The sequence below is a fragment of the Pieris rapae genome, chromosome Z (genome assembly GCF_905147795.1).
Source record: "Pieris rapae chromosome Z, ilPieRapa1.1, whole genome shotgun sequence".
Taxonomy (NCBI): domain Eukaryota; kingdom Metazoa; phylum Arthropoda; class Insecta; order Lepidoptera; family Pieridae; genus Pieris; species Pieris rapae.
In genome coordinates this window covers 9,425,668-9,453,425 of record NC_059534.1, presented here as the reverse complement: position 1 = coordinate 9,453,425, position 27,758 = coordinate 9,425,668, and the positions used below count along the sequence as shown (strand labels likewise).

Below are 27,758 nucleotides of genomic sequence, written 5' to 3'. Positions count from 1 at the left end.
CTTCCAACTTTGTTCTAACCTTGACTTTGCAACTCGATGTTCTAATTACTGCATATTGAACGCAAGATCACGTGTGTGTACTATGTCAACAACACTTTATTCGTAGGATGGGATTTTCTAACACCATCTTAAGAGATGTATTAGTTTTTTTATTAATCTTTGCCCCCTGTTCTATAAAAAAAAGTATGTTTAAAGAAACAATTTTTTTTTATAGAACAGGGGGCAAACGGGCAGGAGGCTCATCTAATGTTAAGTGATACGTCCGCCCATGGACACTCTCAATGCCAGAGGGCTCGCGCGTTGCCGTGCTTTTCAGAATTGGTACAATAAACTATATCTGTGACCCTTATCACTTCTTCACAATGAAAGTACTTATTTACCATTGTAACAAGAACTTTGGTAAATGAATCACAAAATACAAGTTTTAATGTTACAAACACTGATAGGAAAATATGACATACACGAAGAGATTATACTTAACAAAGCAGAATAAACAAAACAAAAAATTAATAATAAAAAAATAAAGTATGATCTTCCCCACAATAAGAACACATATCTTAAAAGCCTATTTTTTAAGTAATAACCTCAAATTTTTTTTTTAAATAATAATAACGAGTATATCCAGAAAAAACAGTGTGTGTGGTAGAAGTAAACAATCATGGTTTTCGTAACATCAGATAATCAATCTCGCTTCACTGTCGTCTCTTACTAAATCTCCAGTAATCGAGAGGCACCAAAAGCAACGTTTACACAAATGTCTTTCTACTTAAGTTTAATCTTATACTATTACAACAGCTGGTTTGCAGTGATTTTTCTATCCTATAGAACAAAAGAAACCTACGAACAAACAAACAATTACCTACGAACATTGCTCCATGCTCATATTTTACGAAGTCTAAATAGCACTATCTCTTGATAAGAATTAGTCTGTAGTATTAGGAATTAAAGTGCGGGAAAATCAACAGTCGGTTGTTAACTAATTCAATTGATTAAAGTTATATCTATTATATTCGTAGGACGAGAGAAATTTATAATAATCTTACTAAGCTAATATATAAGTTTCACAATTTCTACCAACGTTCTGGATTATACAATTAGATTGACATGAAAATCGAAGTAAGGAAGATAGGCAAAACCTAATAATCATGGTTTAATAAATTACTAAACAACCTCTTTAAAATATCTTAAGAGCGTTAGTTGGGGTTGATCTTAGAAACGTAAACACAGTTTTGAAGTATTCAATTTATTATACAAAATTTTATAGAAACGCAAAAGGATCGTTATAAACGAGGTTTAAATTATTAAGATAAATATTTTATAGCTTTTAGTACGTTAATCGGGCAGTGTTAAATTTCTTGTAATACAAATGTTCATAAATGTAAAATAAATTAATCATTAATTATATTAATAATTACAACGTACGTTAAATTATTCACTTCATCAAATGTTAAATTAACGAAAATAATGGTCAGATAAATTTAATTAATATATTCTCAATAATATTATAATAATTGACATGTCTAATAAATGCCGTTGGGGTTTTGTATGTATTTAAATCATTGAACACATTATAATTCATTCAAATAGAATTTATATGTAAATGGCATACTAACTAATGAAAATTCAAAATTCTATTTAATCACAACATACAAGGCTTGTGCAAAAACGTCTACTCAAAGGTACAGTTTGCTAGATTAATTCTAAAGACATTTTAATAAAAGCGTTTTCCGCTGTGAAAAGTTTCAAAGGAATTTAAAATAAATAGTCTCGTAGCTAAGTAAAACTTAATAAAAATCTAGTTACAAGGTTAAGGTTACTCTCTTTATTGCAGCGTACACTATGAGCCAGTCTTAGCCTACGTTTGATATTAAATTGTAATAAGTAACTATTAAACAATAAATTTTATACAAGTCTTAGCTTAAGTCTAAGAATATGCAACATTAATTCTAAGAAATACGAATCCCTGAACCTACATTCGTAACAGGCTCGTTAGTATTTTGCCATGAAAAACAATGAGTAAATAATTTTGGACTATTGTAACTTTTCATCTTATCACGATTAATGAAAAACGAATGCTTGAAAATAAAGTGTAGGCAATAAATGGCTTTCACATATAAATATGTATTTTGAAATGCTAGAGTAATTGTATGGTTTTCAGTATACGTTTCTAGTTGTGCAAATGCGGTGTGCCTATTAGTATAATTGTTTTATAATTGACACCGTTTGCAAGTGTGTGTGTAATAAAATCATATATAAATGGAACTCGTTGCCCCTTCCCAAAGGTAGTTTCGTATGGAGAAGATTGTGCAAGAAACACCAAACTCTTTTAAAATAGAATTTGCAATATTAAATAAGTTAAATAATTATATTATGTGAAGACAATGTACTCCTAGAATAAAACTTCCATACAGGTCTATTATTGTATTGTTGGTATACAATCTTAATATATATATTTCTTGTGTGCGTGTGTATGTGACTGAACTCCTCCTAAACGACTGGACCGATTTAGACGAAATTTTTTGTGTGTGTTCAAGGGGATCTGGGAATGGTTTAGATTCACAATTTTGTCCGCTGGACAATGTTTTTTAAATTAATTTTCAATTTATTAGTTGTTGTTGATTTTGGAATGTTTTACATTGGATCCGACAGACGGCGCTACCATCGCACTGTCAAATTTTAAATAATATTCGAATTTTAATTTTAGTCTGTCCCGACAGTTAGCGCTGCGATCAAATTAAAAAAAAGTTTTGTTATCATTGTGTTATATCGTGTGTGACCATGTGCTGGATCGTTAGATATTGTCATAACATTTGAATAATAATTTTCATCAAAATGGCTTATTAAAAATTGAAATTTTGAAATTAAAGACGTGTAGACAGGACAACGTCTGTCGGATCCGCTAGTATGTTATAATAACAAAAATATTAGATCAGCAACCAATTGATTTTGTCAAGGCTCTATAATTGTCCTATGGAGCAGGACCAGCATCTTTCCAACCATTTTCAATTTAAATAGTTAATATTTTACACATATAAATTCATATATATAGCCATGCAAAATTGATAGTTATTTTATTAACAAAATATATTCAAATTCACTCACGTATTTCTTCCTCGGATCTGTCAAATCCAATATCTGATAGAACGCCGTCTTGGTGTATGAAGTAAATAATAGCACAATCACAATAAACAGCGTTGATAGCGTCCTCCAAAGAAATGTAATTTTAAATAGCTGGAATTTAAACCACAATATATTATGTTTTTAAGCGAATTCCAATAGAATTAACAAGCATAACGGACGTTTGATATGAATCATAGATTTAGATCATTGTATTTTTATTTCAACGTGCACAATATGACTGTATGAAGAGAAACCTATCTAAATATTATCAATAAATAGATACAGGCACCAAGAGGTTGTAAGTATTACAGTTATACCAGTAGGTACTTTAATATAAAGAACTGTTTCGAACTGATAATGAAACTCAGCTACATTGAAAACTACATTTAAAAATATAAAAAAAATAGCAAGAATATACATGCATTATGAGTCAATTCTTATATTATATACTGTAAACACATACCTTTAAAAGAGCTCTATCAGCGATTGTTGAGATAAAAAAATTGAACAGCCAAACGATCGCAATAATAAAGAACTTTGTCGATAGGTTGCTTCTATCAAAGTTTATAAAGAGTTTTCTGAAAAATATGCATTGAAACTTTACGAGCAGATTTGTTGCCGATATAAATTGTTGGACTCTGAGTTTTTACTTGTTTTTAAAAAAAGGCATTTTGATCAAGAGCCGTACTTTTATAATATATACATAAGGTCGATTCCTAAATGTATCAGTAAACATTTAAGCTCACCAAAGATCGCATTAGAAGCACTTATCTCGTAGTCTCCGTAAATCGTTGTAGTTAAACCGTACAAATAAATTATTAATTGGATGATATAAAGGCATGTACCTATCGCTTGCTATCGATTGTCTGTACATTCCGCTCTCTTGGCGAAAACCAATGATTCCTCCACGTGTGTTTCCTTAATAATAATTAATCTTCTTTATCGACGTTTAATATTCTTATTTATTTTTGATATTAGTTTCCTAACTCTTTACTCATTCATCTTGAATATTAATTACTAAAGTACAATTTTATAAATTTGGTTCGTTAGTATTTTTGCATAGGATTTTTTTATACTAAAAACCAAAGTGTTTATCAGTCTGACCCGCCCCGTCGAGCCATTGTTAAATATTAATTCCTCTCTACGATTGACGACTGAGTGCCTTTTTTGTTTCATTAACTTAATTATTAAAACCGAGAGTATATCGAAAGCCAGCTAATCGATCTTTGTGGTAACTTAATTTTGAAAAAAAAAACGAGTTAATATTCGCAAAACGACAAGTTCTTTTTCTCACCACCGAGAAAGTAGTACATTTCTCAAAAACGAAGTTTCCCAATTTTTTTTAAATAAGGCTCGTAAGATTGATATAAATAATAACACTCAGTGTTTTTTCGCTATAAAGTCCCATTTCAAAATATCTATCTTCGTTCAACTATTTGATTCCTCTATGGGATTAAACAAGATTTTCTCCCGTCGCAGAATAGAAAATAAATTCAATATTATTGAATTCCACATTTCAACTCGTAGCAACGAGCTTAAATACCTACTTTAGCGTTTAATTGTGAGATTTAAATTCTATTGATAAATGGCATAGAAGAAATATTTTAGCACTGGTTAAGAACTTCGTATGTTAGAATTTAAAAGGAAATTCCTGCAGATTCCACGAAGATTTAACGAAGCTAAACGACGATCTAGGAATGTCAAACGGATAATCTGTTTGACATTCTAGATCTAGATCTCGTGATGTCTGATGTGCTGCTACTTATTATGATATATATTCCCATATAGACCGCCTTATTCTTAAAAAACTCTTAACGGGGAAGTCTTACAAAAGAACGCTTTATAAATTAAAATATTAAAATAAGATATTTTATCGTAAAACTGTTTTATTAATAAATATACAAACTACTATTTGAGAGTAAAACCAAGAACTTTACACTTAAATAGTAGTTTTTGTTACTTTATAAATAATATTCACTTAAACTGATCAGATGTCTGTTACCTCTCGCGAGTCGACAATAGTGACAGAAACTTTCTGACGTTAACTTGTAGACACTAGTGTCATTTTTCGATTAAAACGCTTAAATGTCGTTAACACAGGTATGATAAATAAAATCCACCTTAAGCTATAAAAATCAGACTAAATTTTGAAATAAAAATAATAAAAAAGTGTTTATTCATTTTTGCATGTCATGCATTTCTATGTGTAAGATTTGGAAACCATTTTAAGTAAAAATACCTGTGTCAGGGTTCTCTTCCATAAACAAACCTAATTCTAAATTCCTTAAAATAATTATATTCTTTCACCTTATTTTATTTATTTTTCAACTGTTATCAAAACGCCTGAGTGCATGAGTGAGTGTGTGTAAGGAAAACTACTTACTCATAATGAAAATGTACAGATGTAGATAATATATTTGTTATATTTTTGGCCTTGCATCGTAGAACGACGTCTTCTGACGGTATACATAAGGCGTGTTTCGCTGTCTGACAATTCATCCAGCCAGGTTCCACAAGAAAGGTAATAGCCAAAAATCGCAGCGAATCAGCCAGATTTGTAGCGTTCTGTAAAAGAACTATTTAGTCTTTAATTTTAATTAATTTAAGTATAGTTGTCACGTCACTAGCAACCCAGAGATCTTGGACTCACAATTTTTTGCTTTCGTGTACGAATAATTTAGGGAATATATAGCAGGGAATTCATACTTAGACCCAGATGACTCGACAGGCACGAAATACTACTTACATACTAGCTTATGAAGAAAAAAATCCTAATAGCGGAATACTAATAGGAGAGAGAAACATAAATACGAACTGAAGGCTCTATATCTTACAATACTAGTATTTTATGCATATAGTATTAGACGGACTTTTAATTAAAAAATAATAATATTAAATATAACTACACGGTTCAAGGGGCGCGAGTTCTGTTATTAATTATGAATATGAAGAGTATCGATTTCATTTCGAGCTTAACTTGTTAACATGTCTGATGATCGCAAAAATTTATGAAAATCGGAAAAAACTGATCCATGTTTATTGTATTAAGTAAATATTTATAAAATAAAATAACAAATACAACTGTATACTATACAGGGATAATGGACTATTATGCAGAATCGGGATTTAACAGAAAAATAATACACTTTTCAAAGATAAATCCTTAACCGTATTCCCTTTTTATTATTAATATATTTATTACAAAACTTACTAATGTTATAATGTGTTTATTTATTATACACCAAATCAAATATAACTCCCATATTATAAATAAAAAACTATTTGTTTTAAAATAAAATTTTTATAATTTATACATATAAGATTACATAAATCTTAAAAGGCCGGCAACGCACTCGCGAGACCTCTAGCATCGAGAGTGTCCATTGGCTGCGGTATCACTTAACATCACAGGTGAGCCTCCTGTCCGGTTTGCCCCCTGTTCTATATAAAAAAAATTAGATTGATTACAAAACCAAGAAGGTTTGTTAAGGGTGTAATTTTTTCATAATTCAATTTTTCTGCACTTCCCAAAATGTGATCCGTTAACATTGATCGCATCTATTTACAAGATTAAGTAGAAGCTTCAGAATGTCTTTTAAAATCGATACTGGTCAAAGACAAGTAAATCTAATTAATTAACAGGTATACAGGTATACAAACACAATTTTCAAGATCAAAGTCAATAAGCTTGTTAGTGATTTGACTGCAGCGAAATCAAAGTTGTAAATTCCATCGGAGTTACTTTTACTAATTGATCGAACAGACGCAAAACGTTAACAGGTATAAAGCATTGATTTACAAAGGTATTCAATGTTTGATGCATAATTAACAAGGTTTGCTATCAATTTCTCCATTTTTAATGTTTCCTTTATCACTTTTACGCTGAGAGACAGTCTGTTTTAAAGGAACTTAAGAGGTATTGCCGAACCGATACAACTTTGAAGAGCCCAAAAATTACTTTTTTTTAATGAGTTAAGGTTTCCAGTACTGCCACTGCGTTGTGGTGGAGGGTTATGTAGGCTTATGTGCATACCCTTAATGGGACAGATTCATATTTAAATCAATAGTTATTAATAAATATAAGATTAAAAAGTAGAATATGTTACTAAATGTATGAGTATATGACTAAATTTTATAGAGGTAGAATTGTTTATAAATAGTACACTTTCACTGATGACTGTGAACAATGTATTCTACTTTTCAATCTTATTAATTAAATAAACTAAAATAAACATAAAAAGGGCACTACTTTGGATAAACTATAGAGAAGTTTCGCCTACCCTCTTTTCATCAAAATAAATATATACTTTTAATAATAATAATGACACTATTCTATAAAATAGTCGTTAATTTATAGATCTGTAGATATATTGGAAAATGAAATGAAAATACTAGTATTAATAGTTTCGAACAGATTTTACTGTGACGTTATTAATTTAGAATCTTTGTGACATTGGCAGCTGACAATAACGCCATTCCTCTGACATAAAATAAACTTAAATAAAATAAATATAATACGTTTATTATGGAGCAACAACAAAATATTAAATAAATAAAAAACAACATTATAAAGAAAACAGTAAACAAACTCTACCCAACATAGGATAGGTTAGGGAACAACATGGGGTAGAGTGGCCTTAGAAAGCCAGAATGGAGTAGATTGGATTGGAGGCCTTTGCCACCTGGCAAGCGGACAACCAGAAATGGAAGAAAGAATCAATCTACGAAAAATAAAAATAAAGAATACGCCGAAATGTCCGATAAAAAAGGCTATTATTATTATTATGGAGCATAAGATAGACAGGTATCACTTATTCCACGTCATTAAATTCGAACCTGTCGGCATCCCTACTCATTAGCAAAGCAGACAGAGGGCGTAGGCCGAGAGAAAAAGCCGGCGTAAAAACTCTCGATACTCTTTAAAAAAAGAAATCATCAAACAACACTTATTTTAAATCAAATATCTCTAGTCTCAGGCCCTTTTATCAACTAGATAATTGCTAACTGTATAGTAAACCTCTTTATACAGCTTTCCTTTAATACATTTCTTAAATTTATTAAAAGGCAGAGATAAAATAGCCTCTGGGATTTGATTAAATACGAGTATCCCTTTTCCCAAAAAATAATGACTAACTTTAGATAGTCAAGTACAGTACAGAGAAGTCAAGTACAGAGAACAGGCAGCCTGCGTTTGTTCCGAGTATTAACATTGTGTGATTTTGACATATATCTTGCTTTTTATATATTTTCTAGGCGGTTTTTGCCACGCACCACCACTTTGTGGAACCAGCTGCCGACTGAAGTGTTTCCGAACCAATTCGACTTAGGGTCCTTCAAGAAAAGAGCGTACCAATTCTTAAAAGGCTGGCTGCGCACTCGCGACCCCTGTGGCATTGGGAGTGTCCATGGGCAGCGGTATCACTTAACATCAGGTGAGCCTCCTGCCAGTTTGCCCCCTGTTCTATAAAAAATAAAAATAATTATACTCCAGTTGAACTTCATCCTTTTAGGCTTGGGTTTCAGATTTATGTGTCTCTTTTATGATAATTTGTTTGTTTAAGACAAGTTTGTGACCAGATTTCTCGACCCGACACTCACGTTGGCGTTTTGGGTCTAAGCTTGTATTCTTACTTAATGCGGGATAAACAGAAAGTACATTGGTACATAGCCGGGGTTCGAAACGACGACTTCTCAGGAATGAGTGACACACGCTGAGCCACTGGGCTAACACTGTTTGGCTTGTAGAAAAGCCTTATTATTCATTTATTAATAAATTTATTTATTTATAGCCTTATATCAGAATACAAAATATATACCTTATAGCTATTGTTTTTGTTAATCTACGATAACTGATTCTGTGTGCCCACGGGCAAAAGCCATACCCATTTTGCTCAATTTTTCCTTATTGTATATCAATCTCGTCCAGGTCTTTCCAGCCAATTCATCGATTTCGTTGGCCCTACTTTTAAATCCCTCGGCTTCTTTTATGCCCTCTTGGTTGCCAATGTGTTACAATTTTACTCCATTTATCTGCTCCTCTTATAGTATGTCCAGCCATTTCCATTATAGTTGTTTTGTTTTATATACGACGTCAGCAAACCATGTTTTATCTCTTAAATTCTTGTACTTATTTTGTCAATTCTTAGTTTCTTTATTATACTTCTTTCCGGGGATTTCTGGGTTACACTTAATCTTTTACTCTGTGCTTTGGTAAGTGGACATGTTTCGCAGCCGTATGTGAGAATTGGTAGGATGCATGTTTTGAAAAGTTTTCTCTTGATGTGCATGCTTGTTTTACTAATCACTACATAATATTATAAACCAAAGTCGCTTTCTCTGTCCCTATGTCCCTTTGTATGCTTAAATCTTTGAAACTACGCAACGGATTTCATGCGGTTTTTTTAATAGATAGAGTGATTCAAGAGGAAGGTTTATATGTATAATAACATCCATTAAATAGTGGAGAAGTACTGTTATTTTTGAAGTTTCTAATGTGATGTCGTAAATAATTACATTTTTTCCGCTTACATTGCAAACGCAGACTGAACGCTGCTGCTGTGATGTATATGTCTATCTCTTATGGATAACCCACATTTTTATATACAACGTTCACAGATTTTCTGTAGTGTATTTAGTATCAGCATTGCACCCGTGCGAAGCCGGGGTGGGTCGCTAGTAACTTAATAATAATTAAATAATAATTTTCATAACTTCTTTTAGGGACCAATATCTCTTCCATGCATTTCCAATTGGGTTTTTGAAAAAAAAATCATATTTTTTATGTAGAACGATAACTTTTTTTTTAGGTTAGATATTTTTAATATAAATTTAAATATTTAACAATGACAATAAAATGAAATAGATCGAAACACTGTCTTTTTTTTTTATCAACAGCAATGAGTCAAAACTAACATCATGACGTCACACGTACTCGGGTTTGTTCGGGAGTTGTCGGTGTGTCTTCGGTACTGGAGTCAAAAATTAATTTTTATTTTGAAATAACTTTTGAATTTTGCAAAAAAAAAATAGTTTTGTTTTAAAACTTATTTATGATCTTTCCGTGTATCGATTTTTTTTTTTCAAAAACCCAATTCTTCTATCTATTTCCTTTGTAGTTGGATCAATTATTGCAATATAAATATTAATTCCGGTTTAAAATTAATACAAAGGCTTCTTAGGGAAATATCATAACGGTTAGTCGACATCACAGAAGAACGAAGAGCTGGCAGCTACCTCGGACAAAGAATTAGTCTAGCTATTCAAAGGGGGAACGCTGCCAGTATCTTCGAAACCTTGCCTAAAGGGACTCCTTTTAATAATATATTTTAATTATTAAATTTTAAGGTTAGTTCTTAGATATATTAGAATTACTATATTAACAAAATTTATGTTGTATAAATTAATGTTATTACGACACGGATTCTGTTTTCCTAGATGTGGACACTGAAATCTATGCAAGCGCTGTACGTAACGAGCTGATTACAAATTCATCCAGCAATGTATCACCTTCAATCGAAATATAAATAATAACAATCACTACACAACAGAGAAATGAATTTCTTCAAAATAGTTTTGTAAACAATAAACAACTTTTGTTGGGCAAATTATTTTTTCAAAAATATATTATACTAGCGGATCCGACAGACGTTGTCCTGTCTACACGTCTTTAATTTCAAAATTTCAATTTTTAATAAGCCATTTTGATGAAAATTATTATTCAAATGTTATGACAATATCTAACGACACACACAATGATAACAAAACTTTTTTTAAATTTCGGGACAGACTAAAATTAAAATTCGAATATTATTTAAAATTTGACACTGCGATGGTAGCGCCGTCTGTCGGATCCAATGTAAAACATTCCAAAATCAACAACAACTAATAAATTGAAAATTAATTAAAAAAACATTGTCCAGCGGACAAAATTGTGAATCTAAACCATTCCCAGATCCCCTTGAACACACACAAAAAATTTCGTCTAAATCGGTCCAGTCGTTTAGGAGGAGTTCAGTCACATACACACGCCCACAAGAAATATATATATTAAGATTTGTATTTTACGTAGAAAATCACATATACTGTGCATGTTCCTAGACGTGTTCTTCCTCAATGTCACTGTCACTAGTAAGACACAACACGTGTAATGTCGCCGTCCTACGTGCTAAGCCCCAAAATCCCCTCGTCTGAAGACCATGTCACGAATGTTTAGGGAGCTTCGACTGTCTCTCTTGGTTTCACGGCTAAAGGAATATAGTCTGTTTACCATTACTACAACATCAATATATCTACACTTGCTGACCCGGTAAACGTTATTTTGTAGTATAAACATTCAAACAAAATGGGAGCTGTTGGTAGAAAGGTAAAAAATATTTCAGTGGCCTATGAAGGACCTGTTCTAAGACCTTATAAATATACATATCATAAAATCTATATGTATACATATAGATTTATTATCTACTTAAATATTAAGACCAACATAATGGATTAATGTCCGTTTTTCAATCAAGACATCAACCGCACGATGGACTTCAACACTGGGTACATACCTAAAGACATATTCATGCAAACAATATTCGTGGAAGAACAAAATGTCTTAGGGGAAATTGTAAGGTCGAGACTTATTACGATTATATATATTTTATTATGATAGTATTTATCATACTAAGGACATGATGGCCATTTCAATTCATATTTTATCCATTTCTGGCAAGCGGATTGGTTTATTGAGAGCTCACTGCAAATAATAGACTCAGCTGTTTACAATTGTTTTAAAATATGATTTGAGTGCGTGAAGTAAATCTTCACGATATTCATAATAGTAATTGGATTTTAATGGCGTAATATTCATGTCACAGCCAACTTGTGTAGCTAGCCTTTCAATTAACAGCCTAGCCGTTTAACTAAACGGCACCGTTTAACTAGCGGCCTAAAAGATGTTCAGCTAGTTGATCAAACAGCTAGACAAATGACTTGAATTGATGACGTTTCATTACTTGCCCAGCCTGTTAACTTTTAATAAAAAAATAAATAAATTAGTAAATTTAATTCCACTTCTGCCACTCTGACTCTGCCGGAATCGAAACTGTTCAAACTGTCAATATTGTTTGGGCAAAAAACAACTTTGTGATGGTGTTTTCCGAACTGGTATCAATTATATATAAAGGTTGAGATCGAAATCTGGAAGAGATCACTCGATAGCGATAAGGCCGCCAGTTGTCTTCCTTTTCATTTAATTATGTTCAATTTTTATATTGTAATGTAACGAAGTTTTAATAAATAACAGGTTGTAGGTTGTAATAATAATAGGTTGTAGCTGGCTTAAGTCATGATTATATTGGCATATTTATTATTCTTAAACGTATTTTTATTAATGATGGTTGTATAAATATAAGGTGCCAGGTGATCAAACATTCATTAGTTAGTTCTATTCGATTTTTAAAATTCCGATACTTAGACGTAAAGAAAACCAACATTTTCAGAATGCTCATCTGTATTTTTAGAATCTTTTTTATAAAAACCAAAAAACAATTTCATGTATATTATGTAGGCTCGAGCATTATTTATCTGTGGACTAACTTGATTGAAGTGTCACATAACTGGCAATAAATTTAAAAATGCTCGTTGTTGATGTACCTTGGCAAATACTCATACGTAAATTAGTCCTCTAACTTTTTTTTACAATTCTCGCAATTTTATATTTTTAAGAGAAGGCCCTGATTTATACAGTATTAAAAAACGGTAAAGTAAAAGAAACCTTTTTAACTCTCATTTGATGTAAAGGTCTTACAAAAAGTAGTTAAAAGAAATACATTTACATAAGCTATTTAATACCTCCGACGACTACATAGTCGAGGAAGTATCTAAAAAACATTTTTTTTAAAACTCTCCTATTTCTGATTACTTATTACTAGAATATAACTATTAACAACGTGTTACAATATAAGATTTTCTGTTCATATTGACGACGACTTGAATTTTCCGAATGCCTTTCTCAATACCGCATTTTCAAATTTTATTCAATTTGCAACATAATAAAATAAAAAAAATAAAAAGTTTCTTTATTTGACCCAAAAAACAAATACTACATTACATATATTACAACATTCATTGTGGTCAACCTTATATATAATATACATCTATGAGCACTAGCGTTTAAACTAGGCCTAGCCTGTACCTTAAACGCTAGTAATAATAATGATCAAACTATTCTCAAACAGCATTTAAAAACAGTTTATGAAACTATAACTGATGTTTTTTCTAACATAAATGACGTCACTGGTGTCAATGGATAGACAACATCTACCGCTCAAGAGTGTGTATGGCCCCGATTGGCAGCGCCCTCGGTTAATTATACGAAGGCGGTAGACAAGGTAGGTAGAACATTGAAATGGAAATTTCAAAAAGCCAAGTACGATGTATTGTATTCTAGGTATGTATTCAGTATATATTACGCAAAAGCCCAAGATTAACGTTGAGAAAGGCGGAAGTGGGGGAACATTGGTTCACGTTGATAAGTTGCAATTAGAGGAAGTAAGAAGCCGGAATGCCTTACAACTTTTAAAACCAAGTAAGTCTGCCGGGCCTGATGGTATACCTTCGTATATCTTTAGCTACTATGGGGCAGCATTGGCGGAATCCTTTCTCGATATATTCAATCTTTGCCTTAAAGCATCAACATTCCCAGATCGTTGGAAAATTAGCAAAGTGGTTCCGGTGCCTAAAGTTAAAGTGCCAAAGTGGACCATTAGAGACTGGTGGAGATTCTGCCAATACCTGTGAAGGTAATGGAGTCAGCGCTTCAAAAGTGCATTCTCGATCAGGTAGGCACTCAACTTTCTGCCTCCCAACATGGATTTTGAGCAGCAAGAAGTACCAAAAGCAACTTATTAAGCTTCTTACCTTCCATAGTACCAGTTGTGGATGGTGGAGAACAAGTTGATACAGCCTACTTTGATATGAGCAAAAGCATTTGACATGGTTGATAATGACTTTTAATTGAAAAGTTGGCTTCTCTGCAGCGTTGATTCGGTTCATGGCAAGTCACATGACAGATAGGGAGCAGTGTGTGGAATGTTGATGGCATTAAATCTAAGGAATATTAAACATGGTCTGGCGTGATACTGGGGAGTAATTTATTCTGGACCTTTAGAATTTATGTTAATGGTAAATGATCTTCCAGGAGTAGTAGAAGAGGCAAAATGTTTGCTGTTCGCGGATGATTTTAAATTATTACGGCCGATTACTAGAGCGGAAGATTGTCTACGGTTACCGCAGGACATTGATCGGGTAGTAAATTGCTGCAAGACAAATCGACTGCAACTGAATGCTGCAAAATGTGCTGTTATTTCTTTTTCAAGAGCATGGACACCAATTCTCCATAATTATTACATTGAGAAGAAGCCAAATCCAAGATTACCAGAAATAAAAGATCTAGGAGTCCATTTAAACGTATGTAGAATTAAAATTTCGGGAACACAAAAATTATGTGTTGTAATAAGCTATTGGGAATTAAGGGTTTATTTTTCGTGTGGCCAAAGGTTTTTCAAATATCAAAGCGGTAATGGCATTGTACAATGCACTTGTGAAGAGCCACTTGGAATCTAACTCTATGATTTAGGTTCCACAAGAAAAACTTCTGTAATGGTGGAGCGTATTCAAAATAAATTTATGAGATACATTTACATGAGGTTGTATGGAGTGTACCCTTCTATCCAGTAATGTATCTTTCAACTTTGTTTGTCTTGGGTATGGTAGTATATAACAAGTTACAGGTAAGGAGGCACCTTAGTATCACATTATATTTTTTAAGGTTCTTAGAAGTAAAGTATATAAATGCGGAATTGTTGGAGAGACTGGGACTGCGTGTGCCAAATAACTACACTCGGCGTGGTAAGCGATCTCAATTGCTGGCAGTGCCTCGGGCGCTTACAAACCTACTCAGAGAAGCACCATTTACACGTGCCTTGCGCACCCTAAATATTATTACGTGTGAGACAGATGTATTTATTTGTACACTGGATCAATTCACAAGTACTGCATTATTAGAAAATGGTTTAGGTTTTAAGTTTTTACTTGTTATGTTTATATTATGTTTTTAGTTTAGTTTTCTATTGTATAAGTTACTGTAAAAATAGAAAATAAGGAAATAAATAAATTACAATTGGTTTTACAAATAACGTAAAAATCAAAGCTTTAACTAACTTCACTTTCTAGCGTATGCCAGATTGAAATAACCTTTGGTATTTTCCAGTCTGTAGAAATGTGTATTTATTTGTTCATTTCAAAAATCCAAAAGCTAACATAAATTATATACAAGAAAAAGCACTTATTCTAAACACATCAAAATATGGAATACATAATAAATACAAAAAGTTCAATCTTTTACGAAAGGAAAAATTCTTAAATTAGCATTACCTAATTCGGCTGTCCTGTGATGATATTGTGAAAGTGATGTTTATACATACCGTGTATAAAATGTTTTCTATTTGAACTTCTCTTATATTAATCTGAGTATTAAATTAATAAAGTATTTAATACTTTACATATAAAATGACTTGATGGCTGGAAATCTTCCACAGTCCGTTTCATAAGGCATTTTCTTTTGCGAACTAGCGAACTGTGGAATCAACTACCGGCGGGGGCTTTCCCTGAGAGAGACCTCCAACAAAATTCGAGCGTACTCTTCCCTTAAAGGCCGGCAACGCACCCACCAAAAATGGCTGTCTATGGCCTGCGATGACTGCCTTTATGGGCCTGTTTGCCCCTCTAATATAAAAAAAGATATAAAAAATAAATATTAAAGAGAGGTTCGATCGAGAGATATGAGGTATTTAGACGTTTATTTCTGATATCAGCTACAATACTACAAAGAAAATACTTTACAAGTATACCTTTGGGATATACTTACGATTATCGCCCACAATGTTGTTTGCAATAAAATACCAAATGACACACCTCTTAATAATGGATTTATATTCTCATTCGTGTCTAATTTTCTTGTGTACTGTTTTATGAAAAAGTCCATAAACATATACGCCATGCCCATTGTTAGCGCACAAATAATAAACTCAACAAGCGTCACTGCAATGAAATAAAACATATATAAAGAAAAATCTGTTGAGAATTGGCAATTCCTCTCGTCGACCCTTAAATTGAAAACTAGCAGTTAATAAAAAATAGAAAACAAATTAAATAATTTTTAATTTAAATTAATTGTTTAATAAATAATAATTTTAGTTACAGTACTTAGGCGTAGCCATAGGTATGCACTTTTTAATAAAGAAAACTGCAACAACTCATTACTTATCAACTACAATTGGTAATAGAACAGCTAGTCTTGAGGAGACCTTCACCTTCAAATATGGTGTTGATGAGTGGAAACCATTGTAGGTTATGAAAATGAAACTAAAGAATGTAACGGCTATAGGGAATGCAATCCCGATCTCGCGAGATCCCGTGTAATTATTCGGGATCAAGCATAATATGACGAAATCCCGTTCGAGATTGTCGGGATTGGGCGGTAATGGTCAGCTACATACACCCGACTGATGGCGACCGGGCGGGTTACGAGAAGTTACGGAAGTTACGAGGTGAACTTACTAATTATTTACATATTACTTGCGTTAATGGATGGATGGAAGGTAAGGTAAGTGAAAAAAACGCAACAATGTAACCCATATTGAGAGCACCTAGTCCTATAGTTTTTAAATTACATACAAAGTTCACACGAACAACATTGCCTATTATGATGTAGAAGAGGTTTTTCTTTTAAAAATTGATGTCATAACCCTTGATCTAATCTTTTCGCTTCCAAAAATTTTGGCGCCATTTAATTTATTTCAATTTTAATTTTGCCAATTTGCGCCTGAGTTAGTGCACTCACCGCCTTACTCATATAAGCAATAACACGCCTTGACTTTAACTTTACCTGTTATGAGCTAACACGTTTTTTTTTCAAAAGCAATGCTACAACCTTCGGTAAAATCTATTTAAAACCACTTGCAAATCTTGGTGCAATTTTATTTACCCCATTATCAGGTGCATACTGCACTGAGTTAGCACACTCACCTCCTCGCCCATGTAAGTAATTACATGGCTGTGAAAGGCGTTACATTTCTCAAAGACAGAGCAAATATTCAGACTACAGAAAAGTGAATAGGTTGAGTGTGTGTATCTTCGCCAGCCATTAAACATGATTGCGGTCACATACTTTTTCTAAAAAGGCTTTGATGAAACATGCTTCGTGGCTTACTTGACCTTACGCGTCTTTATTTATATAGGAAACAAAACAAATACATCTCAATACAATAAAATTAACACATTATACCCACAAAAAGACTTCACTGATAAAAAATAAGAAGAAAAACAAAACAAAATTTATTATTTGGTCTTATTCAAGTCCATTTAATAAATATTCATAATAATTTGACCCTATAATCGTTGAAGATGATTTTGATTCAATAATAATTCATTTTTAAACTTTCGTTTAGTGTTCTAAACAGCCCACCGTAAATTACCGCAACCGTACAAGGAGAGATAAAGTAGTGCAGATCATTACAATCCTAATATTATAAGACAATTTTCACGCGAAATCAGGCTGGTGAGAATAGAAAGCAAATAATGCTATCACAAACCAACGCAACATGCCGTTACATCTTACACGAGTTTATTTTAATATACAACATTAATTACACCTTATTGCAGTTGGAATTTTCAATTAAAATTGAACGTAGGTTTATCTATTTTCCTTGCACTTGACCTTATTAATAACATAAAAGAAATACACTGGACTTAAAGAAATTAACATAATTTTATGTAACGTCAGGCTTAATTATTACGTTGTTCGTTTTATAGTTTAATTAAATTGACGGGATATTAAGAATAGGAACATATAGTGTTAGAAATCGGCGATTACAACCCAAAAGTAGTGGGTTCCAAGCTCGGCTGTGCAATTACTTTTTTGTGTCTAAGATTTGATATGGTCAACTAAAATACGGTTGGAGAAGTGGTATGTTGTATTGTGATAATCAATATCTGTCAGGCACTGGTGACCAACCATGAAATATGAAAAATTGGTACAAACATGTACGGCGTATATTTGTATATTATTGAGACACTTCAAAATTAATTTCTAGCTATCGTTCAAAGGCCCGCATTCTTGAAAGTCAATCAAACCTAAATCTAGTCTAGCTGTCTACTGTTTGAAATTTAATATAGGTACATGTACTTTATAGGAGAATTTGACTACAATAAGGAAGATATCCTTATTGTCTCGAGGTAAACCTCGAGTTACAATGCAACTGTTACCGGAGTATTATAAGATCCGAGTGGTGTACAGAATAGGAGCCCACTTGAGTCTGTGTATGTACTTGTGGTTAACATATTTCATGCCAGTGGGTCTGAATAGCCGCCGTGATCCAATCAGTGCAATTGAGATAGAAATGATACTACAGCATTCCTACATAATTCCTTAGTTTACCTACCTTACATTTTACTTGTATACAAAAATGTACTTACTGTTTTCTATGACCACTTTGGAAAATATATCAAATGAAAATATGGAGGAGCTATACGCATATCCAACATATATGAACTTCCTAATACTATCCCATCTGAAATGGACATCTGCATGGAACTCCTAAAAACGAGTACTTTAATAAATTGAGGACCGAGAAAAAAACATTGTGTACGCCATTGCATTACTACTAATGGAATTGCAAAAGGCTGTAAACCACGTTTGTTATAATGTACTGGAATCGGTGGGCTGATAAGTTTGTAGGCTGACATATAGATGGCGCCACTAGCCTTAAATTAACTTTGTTAGCCCTTCAAAACAAAGTATAAAGTGTTTATGAAGTGAAACAACTTTAGAATCATTGTGATTTTTAAACCGGATGCAACGGAAAAAGCGACAGCAAAAAGAGACAGACATATAAATTCATAAGATTTAACGGGGGAGAAAATGAGGAAGGAAGCATTATAAGTGTATAAATACTAAATTAGTGAAACATAAATTTTAGTAAATAAAATAAAAGTATTATATTAAAGTATTATTCAATTATAAAATTATATGAACTTTATCAACTTAGAAAAGATTATTAAGAATTAAGAATATTAAAATATAAACATTAAAGAAGAGATTCATCCCAGATATAGATCGTGAAAAAAGTCTAATTTATTAATTATTAAAACGTTGTTTTTGAATCACGTGTGAATTTCACAATTTATTTATTTTTTTATAATTATTAATATTATGTACTATTTAGTTTAGTAATAAACATTACGCGGACTCCACCTGGAACATTTATATTAAATATATTTTACGAAAAATAAAAAATTGTTAAGAATTATTTTGAAATAACTAACATTTTTATCACTTAATGAAGTGGACGTGCTAGTTGTCAGGTCTACGGTAGTCTTGTGCATTTCAGTCGAGCACCAAGTTGAACTGAAAAAAATAATTACGTAAGTATCAATATTCATTAAAGCTTGCAAAAGTAGAGCATGATATGGAGTTACTAATTAAAATGAGACTGAAAAATGTTCCCGTCCACTCATTCCGCTGAAATCCTTCGAATGAATTCATCCACTACAGTGCAAATGTAATTTCAGTAGAATTTTTCAAAGGGTTATGAGATAAGTAAACACTGACCCTCTAATTCAAAAATAAAATTAAACAAAATAATTACACACCTTTCAATGATTCCTAGTTATTTTTAATATAGTTGGCGGAAGTTTAACCTAACAATAAAACTGTTTTTTTTTTGGAAAGAGAGTTTCAATGATTTTAAATCCTAAAGTGGCAACTTTAAGATTGACATTGTTTTCATAAAATTTCAAATTGAGTCATAGAATCGATGACCGAATATAATAGAAGGATTGTGTTATTATGTCCATTAAGAAAGAAATCTTATGTTAACGTTAAGAAACAGCATATAAGCAAGTTGAATCTAAAGTAAATGGACCGTATACGGCATATAGCATGTAGCTTTAAAAATTGGGTTAAACTTTCCAATATGACCCGTCGATTTTTGAGGTTTTTTTGATGGGAGATGGAAGAGGGGATGGAGAAATACCCCCTGTGTCATTCCCAACCTGCGGAAACCCATAGTTACGGAGATATTCATGTTTAAAATTTTAAGGCTAGAATGGTAACAATTTAGAAATGTGTCCCTGAATTTGATAATACTGATTATGTTAGTGTCTCTTTACCTTTAATGGAACACCTCCAAGTTATTTTTTCTGCCGGAGTTCCGTCTAAATATTAATAAAGATTATTTAAACCTGTATAATGTATAGAAATTCGTAAATAAATCGTACATTTTCCATTGCTTATTTTTTTTATTTTCAATTTATCCCTAATGGGAAAGGCAAAGGACTTTAGCCATACAGATTCCATTAGTTATTAGAGACGTGACATTTTGCATCAAAATCGTTTTTTTTAATTTGTCGATAGTTTTTTTAGAATAAAAACTTGAATTTTATTCAAATATAATATAAATATTAGTTTTAATATGATAAATATTAGTTTTTATATGATATAAATATTAGTTTTTTATATGTTTATTGATGATTTCAGAAACAGTTCTTAGAAAAAAGAAATTCATATACTAACCTAACCTAACCGAACTAGATAATCATTCGGTTTATGAACGGCTCCGGCGCTACGGAAAACGCAGCCCCTCCACCCTTGCGTACCAAAGCACAGGCATTTCATGCCTGTGCTTTGTTACGGCGGGTGGGGGCTGCTCTTCCTCCGCGCCTCCGATTATTTATATACACTCTAGGGGTAGGGCAGACAAGACCACGTGGATAGTGGGGTGCTCTGATTCGGTGTTGGGTACTTTTAGGTTATTAAATAAAATGTTATTAAAAAAAAATATTCATATACTAACCTAACCTAACCGAACTAGATAATAATTCGGTTTTTGAACGGCTCCGATTATTTATATACGCTCTAGGGGTAGGACAGACAAGACCACGTGGATAGTGGGGTGCTCTGATTCGGTGTTGGGTACTTTTAGGTTATTAAATAAAATGTTATTAAAAAAAAATATTCATATACTAACCTAACCTAACCGAACTAGATAATAATTCGGTTTTTGAACGGCTCCGATTATTTATATACACTCTAGGGGTAGGACAGACAAGACCACGTGGATAGTGGGGTGCTCTGATTCGGTGTTGGGTACTTTTAGGTTATTAAATAAAATGTTATTAAAAAAAAATTCATATACTAACCTAACCTAACCGAACTAGATAATAATTCGGTTTTTGAACGGCTCCGATTTTTTATATACGCTCTAGGGGTAGGACAGACAAGACCACGTGGATAGTGGGGTGCTCTGATTCGGTGTTGGGTACTTTTAGGTTATTAAATAAAATGTTATTAAAAAAAAATATTCATATACTAACCTAACCTAACCGAACTAGATAATAATTCGGTTTTTGAACGGCTCCGATTATTTATATACACTCTAGGGGTAGGACAGACAAGACCACGTGGATAGTGGGGTGCTCTGATTCGGTGTTGGGTACTTTTAGGTTATTAAATAAAATGTTATTAAAAAAAAATTCATATACTAACCTAACCTAACCGAACTAGATAATAATTCGGTTTTTGAACGGCTCCGATTTTTTATATACGCTCTAGGGGTAGGACAGACAAGACCACGTGGATAGTGGGGTGCTCTGATTCGGTGTTGGGTACTTTTAGGTTATTAAATAAAATGTTATTAAAAAAAAATATTCATATACTAACCTAACCTAACCGAACTAGATAATAATTCGGTTTTTGAACGGCTCCGATTATTTATATACGCTCTAGGGGTAGGACAGACAAGACCACGTGGATAGTGGGGTGCTCTGATTCGGTGTTGGGTACTTTTAGGTTATTAAATAAAATGTTATTAAAAAAAAAAATCATATACTAACCTAACCTAACCGAACTAGATAATAATTCGGTTTTTGAACGGCTCCGATTATTTATATACTTTCTAGGGGTAGGACAGACAAGACCACGTGGATAGTGGGGTGCTCTGATTCGGTGTTGGGTACTTTTAGGTTATTAAATAAAATGTTATTAAAAAAAAATATTCATATACTAACCTAACCTAACCGAACTAGATAATAATTCGGGTTTTGAACGGCTCCGATTATTTATATACACTCTAGGGGTAGGACAGACAAGACCACGTGGATAGTGGGGTGCTCTGATTCGGTGTTGGGTACTTTTAGGTTATTAAATAAAATGTTATTAAAAAAAATATTCATATACTAACCTAACCTAACCGAACTAGATAATAATTCGGGTTTTGAACGGCTCCGATTATTTATATACACTCTAGGGGTAGGACAGACAAGACCACGTGGATAGTGGGGTGCTTTGATTCGGTGTTGGGTACTTTTAGGTTATTAAATAAAATGTTATTAAAAAAAATATTCATATACTAACCTAACCTAACCGAACTAGATAATAATTAAGTTTTTTGATTACAAATAATTAATTTGATCATAAGTTACAAATAATCTATGGTCCATATTGGAAAGTTTAGTTGTATCGATACGTCAAATTTTTCGAACCCTTCACTAATCGATACGTGAAATGGTTGATGTTTGACATCAGTTATTTGTCAAATTCATTGTGTTATGGCGTGTTATGGAATGATATTTGTCCATTTGTATGGAAAGTATAAATAAATATATCTCATGAACCGTAAGTTTCCGCAACTTAATACTTTACAAAACGCTTTCTTATGGTGAGTACTATCTACAAAAAAAATTTGAGCATTCAAATCGACGGGTCATATTGGAAAGTTTATCCAAAAATTGTGCTCTGTATAGCATAAAGCAATAATAACACCAAATATGATACAAATCGAACAATAACTGTATAAAATACAGATGCGCAAAACGTGCGACAAGTGAAGTTATTTGCGTAAATTCATTGGGGATTTCAACAAATATCAGATAAACCGTGCATCGTAGCAGTCCCAATCTATAGATTCAGTATTTCTAACTAACCCACAACCGTTTTGCGAATTCTAAGCTGAACTTTAAATTGCATGTACAAAAAATATAACACAATATGGAATTCATAAATTTCATTTACTTGCAAATTCTTTCCGTATAAGTCCGAATATTCTCTAAATAATATATCCTCCCGAATTCGTTACTTTCAGATAATTATACCACAAATTTTCAAAGATACTTTTGCCATTGAACGTCAACTTGATTGAGTGAAGAATGACACAGTGCTATAAGAGCCTTAAATTATGTGAATCTGTGATCATAGAAAATTTTGGGCAATTTATATAGTTGATTAAAGTAATAGACAATAGTTTTTCTTTTTTTGTAGAATGATGGGGTGGCAATTAGGCAGGAAGCTGACACGATGACACGACAACGACAATCATAATTCCACCCTCGCGAGAACGATGCCGGTGTTTTAAGAATTCGAACGCTCTTTCCTTGAAGAACACAAAGTTGAATTGGTTTGGAGACAATTCACTGGGGAGTTGGTTGAACGCTCAATTGTGAAACCACTTACTTTATTGCAATACAAATACCTTTTGTAAAATCTACCTCTTATAAAGTCGATAAAACACATTTTCTCTTTCTTTAAGATTGGTGCCCTGTAAACCAGGGCATGGTTTTTATTTACTATTATTTTATTTATTTACAAAAGTTTGCTAACGCTCAGCAAACTCTGATTCATTTATAAATAAATTACGATATTTAATGTGGCAAACTCTTGTAGGCTTATAATAAGCACGAAGAGATAAATCAACAATACACAAAAAAATCGATTAACAAATTATAACAAGTAAAGGAAACAATATTTCACTGTGTGAGGAGAGCAACTATGGACATCCGGTCCTAGCTCGTTTATCAGAATACCCAATCAGTACATCGGTAAATTTTGACCAATATGCGATCTTCTTTTAAAAACCTCCGACTGGAGGGCTTCAAACTGAGAGGCGAACTTAGGGTTAAAACCTGATTGGAAAATAATCTAAAGGGATAGTGGGAACCTAAAGGTGACAAATATTTAAAAATTGTAATTAAGTTCGAATTGACTCTTCATATTAGTTAGAAAAAGTTTTTATGGGAAAAAGAAAAGGGCTGTTAGGGTTTGGCCGGAAAAATTTTGTGCTAAAAACCATCCTTGGACTTCAACGAACATTAAAAAAGAATTGGTAAAATCGGTCCAGACTAATTTCTGCCTGAGCGATTTTGGTTGGTGATTTTGGTTGACCGATTACAATGGGTTATGCGCTTTACATTATGCGATTCATTTTTATATTATAGATCTACAACATATATTAATATGATATTAGGACATACATTTATCACAATCACAATTTTTTTCACCGTAGCGTAAGTTTATACTTAGGAATAATATTGACAACAAGAATTAAAATAAGTTATGATTAATTTTTGGGGTTTTACAATATTAAACAATTTGTGTTAGAAGCAGTTATCAACGCTGTTAAGCCATATTTCATTATGTTCCTAAACCTGTATTTTTCTATAATTTTTGTTTGTGTAGAAAATATAAATTGCATGAAAACGTCGATGCTTTTTGTGGCCAAATATCTGTTTGTTTCTATAAAAAACAGGAAAAATGTATGAATTTGGAAATAAGATCACATAAAGGTCTTCCGCAATGACAGGATCTCAAATTTATTGTAAAACCATTTCCAACTAAGGCATATTATATATATATTATTGATACTTTGAATGAAATACGAAACTGGTTTCCATATCAAAAGAAAAATAGCTGTTGTTCAAAACGCCACAAAAGATAATCAAGTCAACCATTTTAACGTGCACGTCATTTTATAACCAACAGTTTTGTTAAATTAACTTCATTCGAAATCATTGCTTTAAAATAGTATGGACTGAAAAGACCGCGTCATCCCACGAAACCACATGGCAACATGACCGCGAACTAATTGTGTGCTGAATAGAAACGTCCTCATTAAAATCGTGTAGAAGTGGATCGTTCGTAATTAAAAGCTATAGAATATACTGGAAGTTGTTACACTTTTTGTTGGACTTGGAAATAGACGTTTTAAATACGTACATTTATCAAACACTTATTAATTATTCTAAATTCAAATTCAAAATCATTTATTCATGTTGGTAACATAATGTTGGTACACTTATGAACGTCAAAAAAAGAAATTTAATATATTTATTTATATAATAAATTTATGTTATTTATAAATGTAATTATTTTTGATAATGCTTCTAATTTTACATTTACTGCCAGCTCACAAATCAAGGGCGTAGAACGGAAGAGAAGAACTGGCAATAAACTCTCCGCCACTCTTTTTAATCGCCAAGTTTTTTCTTTTACACAACGTTTGTAAGGAGCTGCAACCATTACACCTTGTTCCATATGACATCTTGAGTAATAAAGAATAATAAAATAAATTAAAAACAAAGATTTGTCCTCTATCAGCAGGAGGCATGGTACATATAAGTAACTGTTCTGTACAAATTGGAGGGCCAAACTGAATATTTGATAGAGGACGCAATTTTATTTCTGGGACATGTAGAGGGGTCAATACAAGCTTAACTTCAAGTTTGTGGGGTTGGCACATTATCCCACGAACGCCATGTTGGAAAAGGGGGAAAAACACATTTTTGGTTATATCTCCTAAACCATCCATCGTACATATCGTTTGTAAAGACACATTTTGTAGCAAATCGCTGTGATCAATTTCCTATTTTCCTTGATAGATTTTTTTCTTTAGAATTTATCAAGAAACGTTCATGTAAAACGTTCTGCAGTTTATTCTTCCTCATTGAACGTATTCCACATTGCAATGGAAAAACTGGTTTTAGTTTTGCGAGGAACTTTTATTCCGCATATGTTTGATGCACCATTTACTCATTCATACAAAAACATAACCTTTAGACTAATAGTGAATAAATAAGACAATTATTTAATACATAATCAATAATGTTATGTAATTAATTACTCTGTTTAAGTTCTTGATTTATTTCATCGTTTTCACTGCAAATAACTGTAAAATGCTCACTAAATAAACATTCTACGATTCATTAATTATAATAATTCATTAAAGTAATTAATAAATAAATCAATCAAAGTTAAGCGGATTGCTATAAAATAATTACACATAAACAAATACTTACCCCAATTATATTTTGAACTTAATTTAATAATTATAATTAATTAACATCATATTTTGAATGATTCACATACCGTTGTGTGAATAGGTTAAGGTTTCATGATTAGGTAATAAAACAGTTAAAGATAAATGGATATTTTACGAAGTATTTTTATTTATTTATAGCCTCATATCAGAATATAAGATATATACATTACAGCTATTGTTTTTGTTAATCTACGATAACTGATTATATGTGCCCACGGGCAAAGGCCTCCCCCATTTTCCTCCATTTTTTTAAATTGCCTACCTCGGTTTCTTTTTCTCGGCCTCTTGGTTGCCAATGTGTTACAATTTTATATACTCTCTTATAGTATGTCCAGCCCATTTCCATTTTAGTTCTTTTGTTTTATATACGACGTCAGCAAACCCTGTTTTATCTCTTAAATTTATTACGTATATTGTTAATTCTTTTTTTTCTTTATTATACTTCTTTCCATGGTTCTCTGGGTAACAGGCATAATAATTATTAAAAATACATATAAAGCTTTGCCCTTATGCCTCACTGAGTATCTATATTTAATAATGTTCCCTGTTGTTACACGTCGTTTTATTGTTGCGATGGCTGTAATGATTAAATCATTAATTCAAACTAAATATACCAATTATTTACTGCTAATCAGTTTTTACTGCTTATCAAATAAAGAAATATTTAATGCATCGTTTCAAATATATTGTGTCGTATATGAGTCTTCGGTGAGGCCAACTAATCCCAGCTGATGTCATCCAATCCAATCACTGATTTTCGACACTAATTGATAAATCTCAATAAAGCGGTATTTTTAATCGAACGAACCTTATTCGATATTATTACATTGATCTGCGAATATTAAACTGAAAATCACACACGAGCACGGCGAATTAAGAAAATCTTCGTTTCTAACACTAACATTGTGTGGACTAAGTTATGTAAAAAATATAAAATGAGTTTATACAAAATTATATTCGCTCATTTTTTATCTATTGGCTGCGTATTACAGAACTTCAGTATAGAAAATCAAAAGGATATTTAAACGATTCGTACCGCAGTTATAATTTTTTTGTTTCAGTTTCCTGTTCCGAGAAACAACAATTGTTCAAGTAGAAATTATAAACAATACATTATAATCGTATTATGAGCTGCTTTATCATCTCAGAACATTTTACATTGCGAAGAGAAAATAGCTTAGATACGGTGGATGATAGCAATTAACTGTTTCAAGTGTACTGCAGAGTTTCGAATAAGTTTCAAGTGGTTTTTATTTGCCAGAGAATGCGTTCATAAGGAAGTTATAGAAAATGTTTGAAAACATCACGGTTGTGTTTGTTCGTTGTAAACAGAGCGGTAGTTATTATTTGCAGAAGTTACAGTTAAATTTAACTGGGGCGATTAATCTGCGCTTTAGTTAATGACTTGACTCAAGACAGTGTATCTAAAAATGCAGATGTTTGAAG

At 32.3% G+C, this 27,758-nt stretch overlaps 1 protein-coding gene across 1 annotated transcript in view; it reads right to left on the bottom strand.

The window, feature by feature from the left end:
- LOC110999036 (sodium-dependent dopamine transporter-like) overlaps positions 1 to 19,548 on the bottom strand; it is a 29,918-nt gene extending 10,370 nt beyond the window's left edge. The window contains exons 1-6 of the mRNA XM_022267913.2: positions 19,489 to 19,548; positions 18,640 to 18,760; positions 16,031 to 16,203; positions 5,504 to 5,685; positions 3,584 to 3,698; positions 3,103 to 3,231 (exon numbers count right to left, since the gene is read on the bottom strand). Of these exons, the coding sequence (XP_022123605.2) occupies positions 3,103 to 3,231; positions 3,584 to 3,698; positions 5,504 to 5,685; positions 16,031 to 16,203; positions 18,640 to 18,760; positions 19,489 to 19,548 (780 nt within the window). The remainder of the gene's footprint in view (positions 1 to 3,102; positions 3,232 to 3,583; positions 3,699 to 5,503; positions 5,686 to 16,030; positions 16,204 to 18,639; positions 18,761 to 19,488) is intronic.
- Positions 19,549 to 27,758: the final 8,210 nt, after the last annotated feature.